This window comes from Solanum tuberosum, unplaced genomic scaffold (assembly GCF_000226075.1).
Source record: "Solanum tuberosum cultivar DM 1-3 516 R44 unplaced genomic scaffold, SolTub_3.0 scf00312, whole genome shotgun sequence".
NCBI lineage: Eukaryota > Viridiplantae > Streptophyta > Magnoliopsida > Solanales > Solanaceae > Solanum > Solanum tuberosum.
Genome location: NW_006239237.1, coordinates 428,896 through 442,845, shown reverse-complemented (window position 1 = coordinate 442,845; position 13,950 = coordinate 428,896). Strand labels below are relative to the sequence as shown.

At 31.9% G+C, this 13,950-nt stretch overlaps 2 protein-coding genes across 2 annotated transcripts; one reads left to right on the top strand and one right to left on the bottom strand.

Moving 5' to 3' along the window:
* Nucleotides 1–1,034: 1,034 nt before the first annotated feature.
* LOC102584680 (protein LIGHT-DEPENDENT SHORT HYPOCOTYLS 10-like) lies at nucleotides 1,035–2,024 on the top strand. The gene has a single exon (XM_006359982.2). The coding sequence runs from the start codon at nucleotides 1,141–1,143 to the stop codon at nucleotides 1,762–1,764; it is 624 nt and encodes a 207-aa protein (XP_006360044.1). The 5' UTR covers nucleotides 1,035–1,140; the 3' UTR covers nucleotides 1,765–2,024.
* A 5,427-nt stretch (nucleotides 2,025–7,451) lies between these two features.
* Nucleotides 7,452–12,225, bottom strand: LOC102584336 (uroporphyrinogen decarboxylase 1, chloroplastic). The gene is made up of 6 exons (XM_006359981.2): nucleotides 12,105–12,225; nucleotides 11,679–11,839; nucleotides 9,362–9,744; nucleotides 8,954–9,238; nucleotides 8,258–8,493; nucleotides 7,452–7,881 (listed from the first exon to the last, which is right to left on the bottom strand). The coding sequence occupies exons 1-6, from the start codon at nucleotides 12,134–12,136 to the stop codon at nucleotides 7,716–7,718; spliced, it is 1,263 nt and encodes a 420-aa protein (XP_006360043.1). The 5' UTR covers nucleotides 12,137–12,225; the 3' UTR covers nucleotides 7,452–7,715.
* Between the last annotated feature and the right edge of the window lie 1,725 nt (nucleotides 12,226–13,950).

The following is a 13,950-nucleotide window of genomic DNA, read 5'->3' as shown; positions in this document are numbered from 1 at the left end:
TTTGAATGGATTGTTGTCACTTTTTTCACATTTTAAATGAATTGTTTATTTTATTTTTGTGTATGGTTAATAATCGAATAACCGAACCAAACCAAACCGAAACCGATAATCACCAAACCGATAAATGTATATTATATTTGGTTCGGTTTGGTTTTGATAATTTTAAAACCGATTAAGTTGGTTTGGTTTTGGTTTTGACCAATAACCGATCCAAACCAACTCGTGAACACCCCTACTCACTATTATATAGGCAGATTCAGAAATTTAAGTTTACGATTTTGGAGTTTAAGAAAATGAAGCATAGTGTATTTTAAATAAATTATTTATATGTATTCAGTAATTTTTTCAAAAACACATATAGGATTTTGGCCCCATAGCTTCCTCTCTAGCTTCACTTATAACCTCATATGATTACATATTAATATTAGACGGATATATATATTTTGAGTTTAACTTCTATATATTAATCGTGTAAATAATTTTGAGCCAAAGGCGGATCAGTGTAAAATTGTCATGTATTCATACAAACTAGTAATTTTAGCTAATTCTTCTATATATTGTGTTCATCCAAAAAATATTTTATTTACTAAATAAGTACAAACGAAAATTTTTACACCTAGTAAATCAAACAATTTTCTTCTCTTTTTTTTTTTCTAGCGCTTCTTACTATAGGTTTCTCTATTTTAAGACATGAATTCCAGATTTTTGATTAATAATAGTCGTTGAAGGTGAATTTTACATACATTTTACTATAGTCTATAGCTAGTAACTATAGGGTTGATTTAAAGTGCTTGATTTTACTAATATTCTTGATAATGATTGCATGTCTGATGCTCTAGCACAATTATATTTTAAAAAATAAGGAAATTTTTTCAAAAAGCCAATCTTATTGCTAATGGTACAATTAAAGAAAAAAAACAACAATATAGTGAAAGAAGAAAAGATGAATTAAAGCACTTTCATTTGGACCCCATATCATGTCTCCTCAGTGCCCCCATGATTAATTTGATTTATTTCCAATTTTTTTCTCCACTATACACACTTCTTCTTCTCTCATCTCTTCATTTATAACATTTTTATAGATAAAAAAAATTTCAAAAAAAAAAGAGTTTCATTTCATCCTAGTGTTTATACCAAACTATGATGTCAAGTGAGAAAATAAGAGAAGTAGGAGAAGGATCATCATCAAGTGGTGGTGCTATTAATACTATAGCACCCCTTCTTAACAACCACCATCGTCAGTCATCATCATTATCAGCACCAACACCAGCATCAACACCACAATTAAGCCGATATGAGTCGCAGAAACGTCGCGATTGGAACACGTTCGGTCAGTACTTGAAAAATCAACGACCACCCGTATCGTTACCTCAGTGCAACTACAATCACGTGTTAGATTTTCTCCGATACCTCGATCAATTCGGAAAGACTAAGGTTCACTTACATGGTTGCCTATTTTTCGGGCAACCTGAACCGCCCGGTCCGTGCACGTGTCCATTAAGACAAGCATGGGGAAGCCTAGATGCCCTAATTGGTAGACTTAGGGCAGCCTATGAAGAAAATGGTGGTTTGCAAGAAACTAACCCTTTTGCAAGTGGTGCTATACGTGTCTATTTAAGAGAAGTGAGAGATTCACAAGCTAAAGCAAGAGGAATTCCATATAAGAAAAAAAAGAAGAAAAAGAGGCCAAATTTGCAAATTAAGGCTAGTAACAACAATGATGGGGCTACTTCTGCAAATTTTCAGCTACAATCTACTACTTGATTGCTATGGAATAAAGATTGGAATATCAATTTCATCGAGAGTGGCGAAGAAAAAAGGGTAAAATTTTGAGTTTTTAATTATAATTAATAAAAGTATTTGTTTTGTTATGTATTAATTAAGTAATATAGTGCTATACATATAATTAAATACTTTTGAATTAAGGTTTTTTAATTTTCCTATGATGCTTGGATTATTGGAATATTGTTGTTGTAGATATTGCGGAATGTTATATGGAGAAAATTTTCATTTAATGAGCTTGATTTGGGTATTTGTCTGAACTCTGAATGCTATAAATTAACTTTTAGCTATGCTTTTACTGTTCGTATTCGTACTGGAAATTATTTGGCTCGAACTGAGCTTTATCGGCAAACCCTAGCTAAAACTAGCGTTTGAAAACCCTAAAGTACATAGCTTGTTCTTAGTTTTAAGTGATGAAAAATTGGCTAATCACTAAATTTTTTTTATTAATTATAAGAGAAAAAGTGGATTCTTATTTTGGGCACTATCAATTTTTGGTTTATGATAATCCTCTCTCTAGAAATGTATATCCTTGTGTTTTCAATTTTATAAAAAAAATTGTGATCTCATTTGGGATTCTACCATTAATTGGTGTCCATTAAGCATAATTTAGAAGATTAAATTAAGGTGACATAGCTATATAGTACAATTCTTCTGTATATAGAAAATAAAAGTAGATACTAGATAGAGTATATTATAGGTATGAGGAAGTAATATTTTGGCGTAGCTGATAAAGTTGTTGTCATGTGATCAAGAAGTCACGAGTTTGAACTCATATGAAAATAACCTCTAGCAAAAATGTAAAATCAGACTATGCATGCGTACAATAGATCCTTGTAATCCGATCCTTCTTTAGACACCACACATAATCAAAGCTTAATACACCGTGTTTTCTATTGTAAATATGTAATAACATAATATGAATTCCTTTGGAAGATGTTCAAGAACAAGAAACAATTAATCATTTCCATTTTTGTATAATATTCCAAGTTATAACAATGTTGTTTTCCTATACGTGTTTGTACAATATTACAAAATTCTTTTATATTATTGGTGTATAGATGTTAAATTGAAATCTATTTTTGCTGATGATGATCCCTCATAAATGTATACCATGTATTTTGCAAAGAAATACTTCAATGTAAAAATCAAGTTTAGGTTCAAGATTCGAGTCAAAACGACCTTCCTCCTCCTTCCGCATCATAATATGATCGTTTCATGATCAATCTAAAAGTTTAATTAGTTAAAGAGGAAACACCATATTTGTTTATTTTATATTTGTATCACATATTACCAAACCTCTATTTCTTCTCTTGGTTACCACTTGGTATCCTATATTGTCCCAATCAAATTTAAATTCATATCAGAAAATTTCATATATTGCTCTCTGGCAAAGACGATTAAACTCGAACGCGAAATATTTGATTAAAGATGAAAGAACCCACCTTCCACGGAATATTATCTCATGTTATAATAATAACTAGCTAATCAAGGATGGCATTTTTTTTCTTCACACCTTTATTGACATATGAAAGTTATAGACATTTGATGTGATTAGCATTAAGTTGAAACAATATTTGAAGTTATATAGGGCCTACTTCATAAATAAATTTCTTTATTAAGCAAATTTCATTTAGGGTGAGAACTATCACCATAAATCTCTAGCTATGAATAGAAAAAGAAAATTCAAACTCATTCTATACATGTATATACCATATAGTGTCCTTTTGTTTATTGAATAGACATATTAATGTGGTTATTCTTGATTTGAAAGATCATAATAATATGGTTGTGTTTTACTTTTCCTTTTCTCTCTCTTTTTGTTGAGAAAATCATTAATTTACCTTAAGAAATATATTTGCAATTTATCTTGAAAGACCTAATACGAATTTAACTAAAAAGTATAATAATATGATAAAAGAAAAAGATTTATAAAAGGTGATTGTTTGCAATAATTTTAAAGTGACAAAATAAATTACAATCACAAAAAAATATGAAGAAACATAATTTTATTCATCAAGATTGCGGGTAGAATTCTGTTCCTCCCTTGATTTTACTCTCCTAAGATTTATCCATGATTCGGAGGGCCGTTAGTGACGTATTTCTCGAACTAGGATGATTTAAATTTGACCTTTATATGAATATTCTATGACTTTTGTGGAATATTTGAGATGCCTTTTCAAGGGAATATAGTATCCTTTACATAGGCGTGAACTAGGGTTTAGGGTTTAACCTCCAAGAATCCTAATTGGAATTGAACACATATTGTAGAGTCCCAACTACAATTGAACACATCTTGTAGAGTCCAACAAAATTTTAATGTCTACAAATGCCCCCTGCTTCAAGGCTTGTCGGAGTGTAGACTTGATGAAACTCAAAGACGAGGCTTGAAGTACTCATTCTTCCACCTTCGCAGCTTCATATTTTCATATTTGATTTAAGAGAGAAGAGATGAAGGGCAGATTTAGTCCCACTGGGCGTGCCAATTTGTTTGCAACAAATTTTAAAGTGATAAAATAAATTACAATCGCAAAAAAATATGAAGAAACATAATTTTATTCTTCAAGATTGCGGGTACAATTCTATTCCTCCCTTGATTCTACTCTCCTTAGATTTATCCATGATTCGGAGGGCCATTAGTGACGTATTTCTCGAACTAGGATGATTTAGATTTGACCTCTATATGAATATTTTATGACTTTTGTGGAATATTCGAGATGCCTTTTCAAGGGAATATGGTATCCTTTATATAGACATGAACTAGGGTTTATGGTTTAGCCTCCAAGAATCCTAATTGAAATTGAACACATATTGTAGAGTCCCAACTAGAATTGAACACATTTGTAGAGTCCAACAAAATTTCAATGCCTATAGTGATACCTCATGCGTCTCAAAATACTTCTCATGTTTTGCTTCGGCAAATTTTTGGTGCTAAATTGAATTAGATTAATAATTTAAAATTAAAACTACATTTTTTAAACCTATATGAAAAGTACTATATAAGTGATCCCAATTTATCTAATATCAATATGGTAAAAAAAAAAAATCTCAAAATGTTAGTGGAAATTCATGTAGTTTGATTCTTGAAAAAGAAAATATGACAAGTAACCACTCCTTATAACCTGGCACGTCCTTTTTGCTCTTTTGGTGATTAAAACTCACGATCTTAGAATTAGAGATGATTGGTACGTACTTGCTTCTTACCATCTGAGCAACCCCTCTCGTCAATGGAGAAGGTACTAAGTAGTTGGGAATATGCTTTACTCATGTTAGTACATGCATTAATTTTAGGTCTTTTGCTTTCTAGGATGTCTTAATCCTCCTATTAGAAAAAATTAATTTTATGTAAATATACATAAAAGAACTATATTTCTTACTTTAATTTTGTATAATATTAGTAGAAGATGAATTTAAATAATAGAGAAATATAGGTTTAAAATATTCTCATGGAAGTAACCATGGTTAATTAATTAATTCTTAAACAAACAATATTAAGATTATGTACAAATTAATTTTGTTAGATAAACCTATAATAAATTGAATAGGAAAGAACAATAATACCAAATAAACATATTGAGAAAAAAAAGGAACTTTGCCTTGTAAAATATCAATCAAACGAAAAAAAAAAGCAAGAGATACCATATCTAGAGAATATATTTTTAAAAAATTTATAAGAGGCCCTAATGTTTTTTCCAACTTTACCAAATCTTTCAACTTTTCATTGATAGGGACATTGACCAAAATTGTAATTAGTCTTCATTTTACTAATTACCAATCCTATTTTAAGGTGAAATTTTCTTGGTTTAAGTCTTAAATTAAACTTTATTCTAAGTTACAATTAAATAGGAAGAAGAATTTGTGATTTTTTCCAAATTCTCATGGATGGCTATTCTCTCTCCCTTTAAAAAAAAAAACTAAAATAATTAAATCTGGATTAATTATGATAAAAATTAAGCTGATTTTTTAAGTTGAGGATTTATCTGAAATAGTTTCTCGGCCTTCATAAGATAGAATAAAGTTATTTACACCCATTCTTCTTGAATCTCACTTATGAAATTAACTACACTGAGTAAAAAGTTGATTCAGTGATGCAACTTGGTGGTACATTAGACCATATAAGTTAATTATTTTTTTATATGTATATACTATTATATTAATTTCTTGGGTTCTTTTTTTTTCATCTACTTTCTTTATATTTTAAATATCTTAATGAAAAATTGATATAAACTTAGCTATGACCAAAGATTAACTACTATTTAGAAAAAAAACATAGATCTTCACAAAATCACAAGATGATGCCTTATCACCTGTTCAATATCGTAAAATCAAAAAAGTTGGTGACCTGATAACAAAAAAAGGAACCTCATAGGTATATTATTATATCAAATTAATGAACATATGAAAAGGGAACATGCTCTATTAACTAGTACTCTTTTTTTATTTTTATGATGAATGTGTCTATATATAAATTTTCACTGTCATCATTTTTTAAACTTTTTGAAGGGATTTCCCAAACCTTAGTCACCCTTTTTGTCTTGTTTCTAATTGACATGGTACTATGTTTCTTTTGCCACCTTAAATTCAAATCAACCAAAAATAAACAACATACCTTTAACTTTTTCAAAAGGTTGTCCATGTTTACTCAGATTATATATATATATATTAAAATATTTTTTAAAAAGTTTCGATAAAAACTTAATTATTATAGTGAAATGTTATTAGAGAGATCTAACTATAGTATCAAATATTAAATGTAAATCACCATATTTTCTTGTCTTTTTATCAATACATTTTTTTTCTCATCATGTTTTCTGTTTTAAGAATTCTCGTGAAATTCACAATAGTTATCTTTCGAATGCGTATTGAATCACAAATTACATAACAAATAGAAATTATACTAGACAAATCTGATGCGATGATATGAAGGGAAGCACAAGATTTTGAGGTTGTGTTTTTTTTTTTCTCTTTTTATATTTGGTCAAACATATGTAAGAGATTTTGCTGAGTCATTTTTGCAATGGTGGATGTTGGAGTTTGGACCAGAATTTGTTGGGAGGGGTGGGGATGAGACTTTGGAGTATCATTTTTGTCTAAAAGAAAAAAAATAACATTGATGAGAGTGGGGTCATTTGAGGAGGCAGATTTATGAATTCGATCAAATTTAATAATCTTGCACAAGAATATATCCTAGACAATGAAAGAAGTTTATTGAGTACATTTTAGGTGGTGTTGGGTCCCATTTCCTTATCCTAATAAAGCATCTAGAAAAAAATATAGAGAAAAATATAGTATAATAAAGTTTATTCAACTGGTCAGAGATTCTTTTCGTGAGCTAATTGTGAATCAGACACTCAGAAGAAGAAAAAAATAATATGAAGATTGAAGATGGCTAGCTTTAAAGTGACCGATGGAAAACAAGTTGTTTAATATATATAAATATTCTATTCCAAATCTAGTTGTTATCTTATTCACAATTTATGCTTCTTTATTTTTATATTAGTCCCGACTAATTTAGACTTGCGACTTACAATCTCACCAAAAGTAAAACACTTTTAATTGAGATATGTTTGAACTTCCAACACCACTGTTGTTATAGTAGAAAGCTAATAAGCTTCCATGGAATCAGTAAGGTTACTTATAATAAGATAAAATGATAGAAGAATCCCGCGTTTACGTAAGGTCCAGGAAAGAGCCATATCCCAAGTGATTGATTCTACACCTTGAATCCGTGATCTATATGTCACACAAAGACAACTTCCGTTCTGATAGAATAACTAATAATATAACAAATTTGCTCGATATTTCGAAGAAAAAAGATTAAATAAAGATGCTAGTTTATTCACAAGCATTAGTCTCCTCTACCAATTTAAAGGACCTAAGGTGAACCAAGCATCCTAGGCTCACTTCCAGCCTGCATTACAAAATTGTTGTCTTCAAGCTACAACTTTGTCTGCCTCAGATACATGATCCTCAACCTTGTCAAAATCGAAGCTCTTAGCAACATCAAAGAAGTGAGCTACGGCTTCTTCAGGTGTACCCACGAGCACACCGTGGCCAAGATTGAGGATGTGACCACTAGTCCCTGCACTCTTGACAACCCTGTCAAAGAAAAATAGTCAGATCTTTTTCCCAGAACTAGAAGAGATGTTGAATGTCCCGCGGAACCCTTTCATTTCTAAATGAATCCATACAAACGAACTATCTAAAACCGACCCCCTCCATCCAATTTTCGTATTTTTCATGGTTTCATCAGATGAACTTTTACATGTCATGACCTCTAAAAATCATTAAACACAGACACTATTCGCGTTAAAGTGGTACATGAACAAGATAAAACAAATTTACATGTGTCATCCAACTACTACCTTATCATATCTATAATAAACTCAAATATGTAAGTAGAGAAGGGTAGAGGAGCGAAGCCAGTATTTAAGTTCATAATTTGTTAGCAATGACTATAGCTTAAGGTTCAAACCTTTTAATTTCATCTGTCAATGCAGGAAGAGGACAAAACAAGGTAGCGGGATCCACATTCCCCTGTATACCAATATCTGTTCCTAGTCGCTTCCTTCCATCTGCCATATCCACTGTCCAGTCAAGTCCAATTACATCAACTCCAGTTGTTTTCATCCGTTCAAGAAGTCCACCATTTCCGTTAATGTAGAGCACAAGAGGTGTTTGTGGGCACTTTCTTTTAATTATACCAACTATCTGCATTCAAAAATCTGAGAGGTGTTCAAAAAGGAAATAGAATGAGAGAAAGTTTACATAACGATTAATAAAGGAATGACATTTCGACACAACCGGCTATTAAATCACCCAAAGAATCCTCCTCTAATCCAAACATTATTCATGATATGTAACACTTGTGAGTTATTGCATGAACCTTATTTCCATGCCTAATCCATTAACTACTATAAGGACTCATCAGTTATATATATATGCATCAGATATCAGATGCAACGTTAGTCTTCCTAAAATCACATTAAGTTTTAACTGATTACCAAGACATGTCTTGAGCATTATTGAACAACTAAGACTTTCTGGGATGCTTCAATGTTACCCAAAGTTAGAAATCCAGTAAATTTTCGCAATTGACCACCCAATGTGCTATTTGGGCACAAGGAATTGTTAGTTTCCCTGACTAACCAAAAATAATAATCTAGCTTACCTCATCAATATAAGGCTTTGACCAGCAGTCCCACATATGAGGTGGGAGTTGTCCACCCCATGAATCAAATATCTGGATGCAATGAGCTCCAGACTCCACTTGATACACAATATACTCAGCAATTGCTTTTGATAAATGAGATAACAAAGCTCTCAAAACATGAGGAGCAGTATGGCACATGTCCTTAATCTTCGTATATGTACGAGTTGTACCACCTCCAACTATGTAGGTAGCAATTGTCCAAGGAGCTCCGACAAAACCCAAAATTGCAGCTTGCTCTCCAACCTGACATTTTGTGGCAGAGGAAAAATCCTTAGCTTTTAATACTTTGTCCCATTTAACTTTACATCAAGAGACATCATAGTAAGAATCCTTTCAGCACAAATAGCATGGAATTAACAAAGATACCTCCTTCCTCAAAATCCTAAGTGAGTCTCCCACAAATTGTAGTTTCTCCAAGTCAATAGAGTGCAATGATTTCAATCCCTCTTCAGAACGAATGGGAGACTGAATGACTGGGCCTCTTACATCTTCAATGTCAAATTGGACACCAAATGCAGGTAGTGGGGTAAGTATGTCCGAAAAGATGATTACTCCATCTGGATGAAAAGCTTCCCAGGGTTGCAAAGAAATTTCCACAATGAGATCAGTTGTCTCTGATCTCTCTCTGAAGGATGGATGTTTCTCCGCAAGCTTTCTGTAAACAGCCATATACCTTCCCGCTTGACGCATCATCCATGCAGGCGGGCGACTCACCCGTTCTCTTCTTGCAGCCTTCACCAAAAGTGGATCTGAAAAATATACATTTGGAAGCACAAAGTTGAGTTCCCCACAAAGAATCTGAAAGATGAACTGAAGTGACACAGAAAACCTGATAGCTTGAACTAACCCCCAATCCCCCTCTCCGGCGCAAAGGGACGAAAGAGCTTATAGGCACGTAAACAGCATACACTCTTACAAGGAGAAAACTTTTGCATTATTTGGGTATCTATAATGTAGTTTTAGGATCTGGCAAGACCAAGTAAACCAATAGCAACTAAGCAACATGGTCCCACTATGAACAGTTAACACCTTGAATTGTGACTAGAGCACCGTTTTAAGTTTTATCAGTTTATCTCAGTATTTGCTCATTATGGAAGAGAGGGAGTAATTGAAATTCTGAAGACACATTCTTTAAGACTGCAACGTAAACAAAACTAGATCTAATATTCTACCAGAGATACAATCATAAGCTACAACCCCACTTTACAATGGTCTAACACAGTGCAAGAGGGTCTCAGATCTACTTTTTACAAGATGGCGTATCTAAAGATGCACCTGCAAAGTCAAGATGTGCAAGGAGGATTTTCCAACAAGTTCGGGGGAGGCAGGGATATGTTTAAGGTTAATAATAATAATGAGAATGATGGCAGTTTGCTTGTGGTGTGGATTCTGAGACGGTTCGGGATGCAATAGGTGATGCCAAGCACAGTGAGAAATATATTAGCCATTCAGTAAGAAGGTACTAATATGAAATAATCATTACACATGTCATAGTGGTCAAGATATAATTATAAGGGTACTCTATTGTTTACACCAAGTTCTAAGAGTGATAAAAGTATTTGAGAAAATGTAATGCTACACAGCAATGATAACTACAACATACCCAGTGTAATCCACAAGTGGGGTCTGGGATGGTAAATCTTACACAATACAACAAACAATACCCACACAAACCCCAGCTGTAAGAGCACAAAGAATCATAAGACAAGAGATAAGTTCCATTCTGAATCCTCGCCAAAAAAGTTGCAGCTTGCTCGTAACTACAATTTTAGGAAAACTGAACAAAGTGATCCATCTTCTAAGAACTTCTCTAGCTTCTTGCCTTTTCACAGACACCCTAATTAAGCACTACAATCCATCTTCATAGAACCATCCGCCTGTGCTACTACAACTACTACTCTCTCTTTCCGCCTGTGATTTCTATGCTAGCAATGTGTACTTGTGTAGCAATGGATGCGCTAACGGTTGGACTAATGTAGTCAAGACTCGAGCTTGATCGAGGATGCTTGATTCTGCAGAAAGCTAGCTCTTTCTCCCTTTCCATCATCAAATACGATACACAATTCCATCCACCTCAAAAGCCCATTTGCTAAGACGTAAGATCCTGATTTACTCAATAGAAAACCAGAACCATAGTTTACTAGGACTGAGTATCTTACCAAAATCTACACCAAAGGGTAAACAGATGTTACTCCCTCCAACTCATTTTACTCCTGAATTACTATAACATGTAGTCACAAAGAATTTCCTTCAACTATGGTTCTTCAACATCGTTTAAACATTATGTTTTACTATACTACCTCAATCTAGTTCCTAAATATTTAAACTTTACCCAAAAATTACGGAATCATACCTGAATGCACACAGAAAATCAGGTACTTCAAGCCTACTACATGACTCTGTCATTTACATCGAGACAGACAGAGTACTCCTTACTATAACAACAACAATTACTACTACAACGCCTTAATCCCAAACAAGTCAGAGTCGGCTATATGAATCTTCACTTCTTCATTTTAGCTCATTTCATATCATCATCATACGAAATAAACTAACAGTGATAAACTCAAGTTACTATAACCAAACAAAAAATTTGAGCAATGTGAAAAAATGTAACTATATATAAAGAACACAAATACATGAAGAAAACAAAAAGTCAACTACAGGGGCTATAGATTTATACCAGAGGAAGAAGAAGAAGCACAAGCCCGAAAAACTTTACTAGCATTGAGCTTTGCGGGTTTAGCAGAAACCCCTTTTGACCCATTTGAAAGAAACCCTAATTCCACAAACAAGCTCGACGATTTCCAGCTTAATCCAAGATTGCAATAACTACTACACCCACTGCATAAAAAACCCAGAAAATACATTAAGTCGAAAATTCTGCACAGAGAAAAGAATTCACTATAAAAGAGTTAAAATACAGAAATGGAAAAGTGAAAAAGGGAAGAACTTTGTGTAGAAAAAAGCTCAATTCTTGTTGTTAATGGAGAAAAACCCAGAAAATGCATTAAGTCAAAAAATTAGGTAAATTAGCAAAAAACTGAGTTATAATAGAGAAATGGGAATGTGAAAAAGGGAAGAAATGGGTATAGTAAAAAGCTCAAACCTTGATGTTAATGGAGAAAAAACCATAGCCATTTGATTGAGGGAGAAAGTGGACTCCCTCTGCTCTCCTTATCTTTCTTGTTTTCCCCCTTATTGGATCACCCTTTATAAACTGGCTAATAACTGCCAAAAAAAGAAAAAGAAAAAAAAATTGTTATAACATATAAGAAATGGTGGTTACCTACGGTTTTCCATCGTTACATAATATTTTTTTTAAACCGCAATATAATTCATAGCCGCTATAATTTTTGTCATAGCCTTTATCCTTTGGATGACAATTTGTGGGTAAACCCCCACTATGTAATAGCCTGCAAATCATACATGAGATATAAATTGCACTAAATAAGCCATATGCGATAGGCTAGAATCAAAAGAGTATATATATATATATATAAAAAGAGTACTAGACTAGAAAGAACCACATTAAAATGGTAGAATATAACATAAAGTAAGATTATTAGATAATAAATCAAGATAAAATAAGGGGAAAAAAGAAAATTGTAACAACTTATATGGTTGTTATAATATATAAGAAATTGTTTAGATGGTTGTTACGTATTTCGATCATTACACAATATTATACCTCATAATTTAAAGATAAATTTATATAATAATAAAAAGTAAAGTGTAGTACTAGAAAGAACTACGATAAAATGGTAGAAGGTAAGATAAAATAAGATTATTAGATAATAAATCAAGATAAGAAGATGAGGTATTGCATGATCATATCAGATCGATTGTTACATAAAATGATATTTTTTATCGTTAGATAGCAATGAACTTAATAATATAATATAATAAAATTAAGTAACAAACAAAATAAATCGATTAACTGCCAAAAAAATGGAGAGAAAAAAATTTGTTTAGATAGTGTGTGTATATATATATATATATACCGTTAAGAAAATGTGTTTTATTTTTCGTAAAAATGTTTTTCTTTAATAAAAACATCATTTAGTTTTCTTAAGAATTATCATGTAAAGAAATACCAATCACAAAAATTTATAAGTATTTGAAAATAGTTTTTTTGAAAAAACAAAATTTAAAGAAAGCAAAATTGGTAAAAAAAAATAAAAATTCGTTGCATTATTCAAAATTGAGCATTTTGTGTTCCGTCAAACTTCTGATCTAATATTACATTGTAAGGAAAAAGTCTCATTTTTGCCCTTGATTCCTAATAAATTTCGATTCGAGCGCGATTTTAGATTATAGTTAAATTTGGTGGTCAATTTAGACAAGTGAAGTTCACTCATTTCAATTTGGAGCTTCGTTAATCGTAAGGGTGAATACTACTAATAACATGAATATATGAATGGATCAAAAGCATAACACATGATAAAAGTGAGTAATTTTAAAATAGTATCAAGGCGAATTCGGACATTATAAAAATTGTTTAATTTCAAAAATAGAAATAATATCGTATAAGCTAAGAAAAATAAGATATACATGTTTTATTGATCCAGATGAAAATTGGTAAAAAAATAAAAAGGATGGAGATTTATTGTGTCACTACCTTTATGTATCTAAGAGATAGTTACATCCCGAAAGAAAAGTTGTGGTTACTACTCAGTTCTTAATCAAAAGTTTCGAATTTGCATTTTCAGTCTGATGTACAAGAAAAATAGTAACAGAACAATATTGTAACCACAAAATAGTATAATAGTTGAAGTACAAGAAACAACAGACGGAAGTAATCAAAGTATCAAGTAATGATCTTTCCATTTGGAACATAGGATTACAGATCAAATAAGATTTATACTTGCTCCCACTAAATCAAGATTTATCAAGTTCATAAGACAATACCACAGAATATAGCTTCAAGCTAACAACAACAAGAAGACGGACAT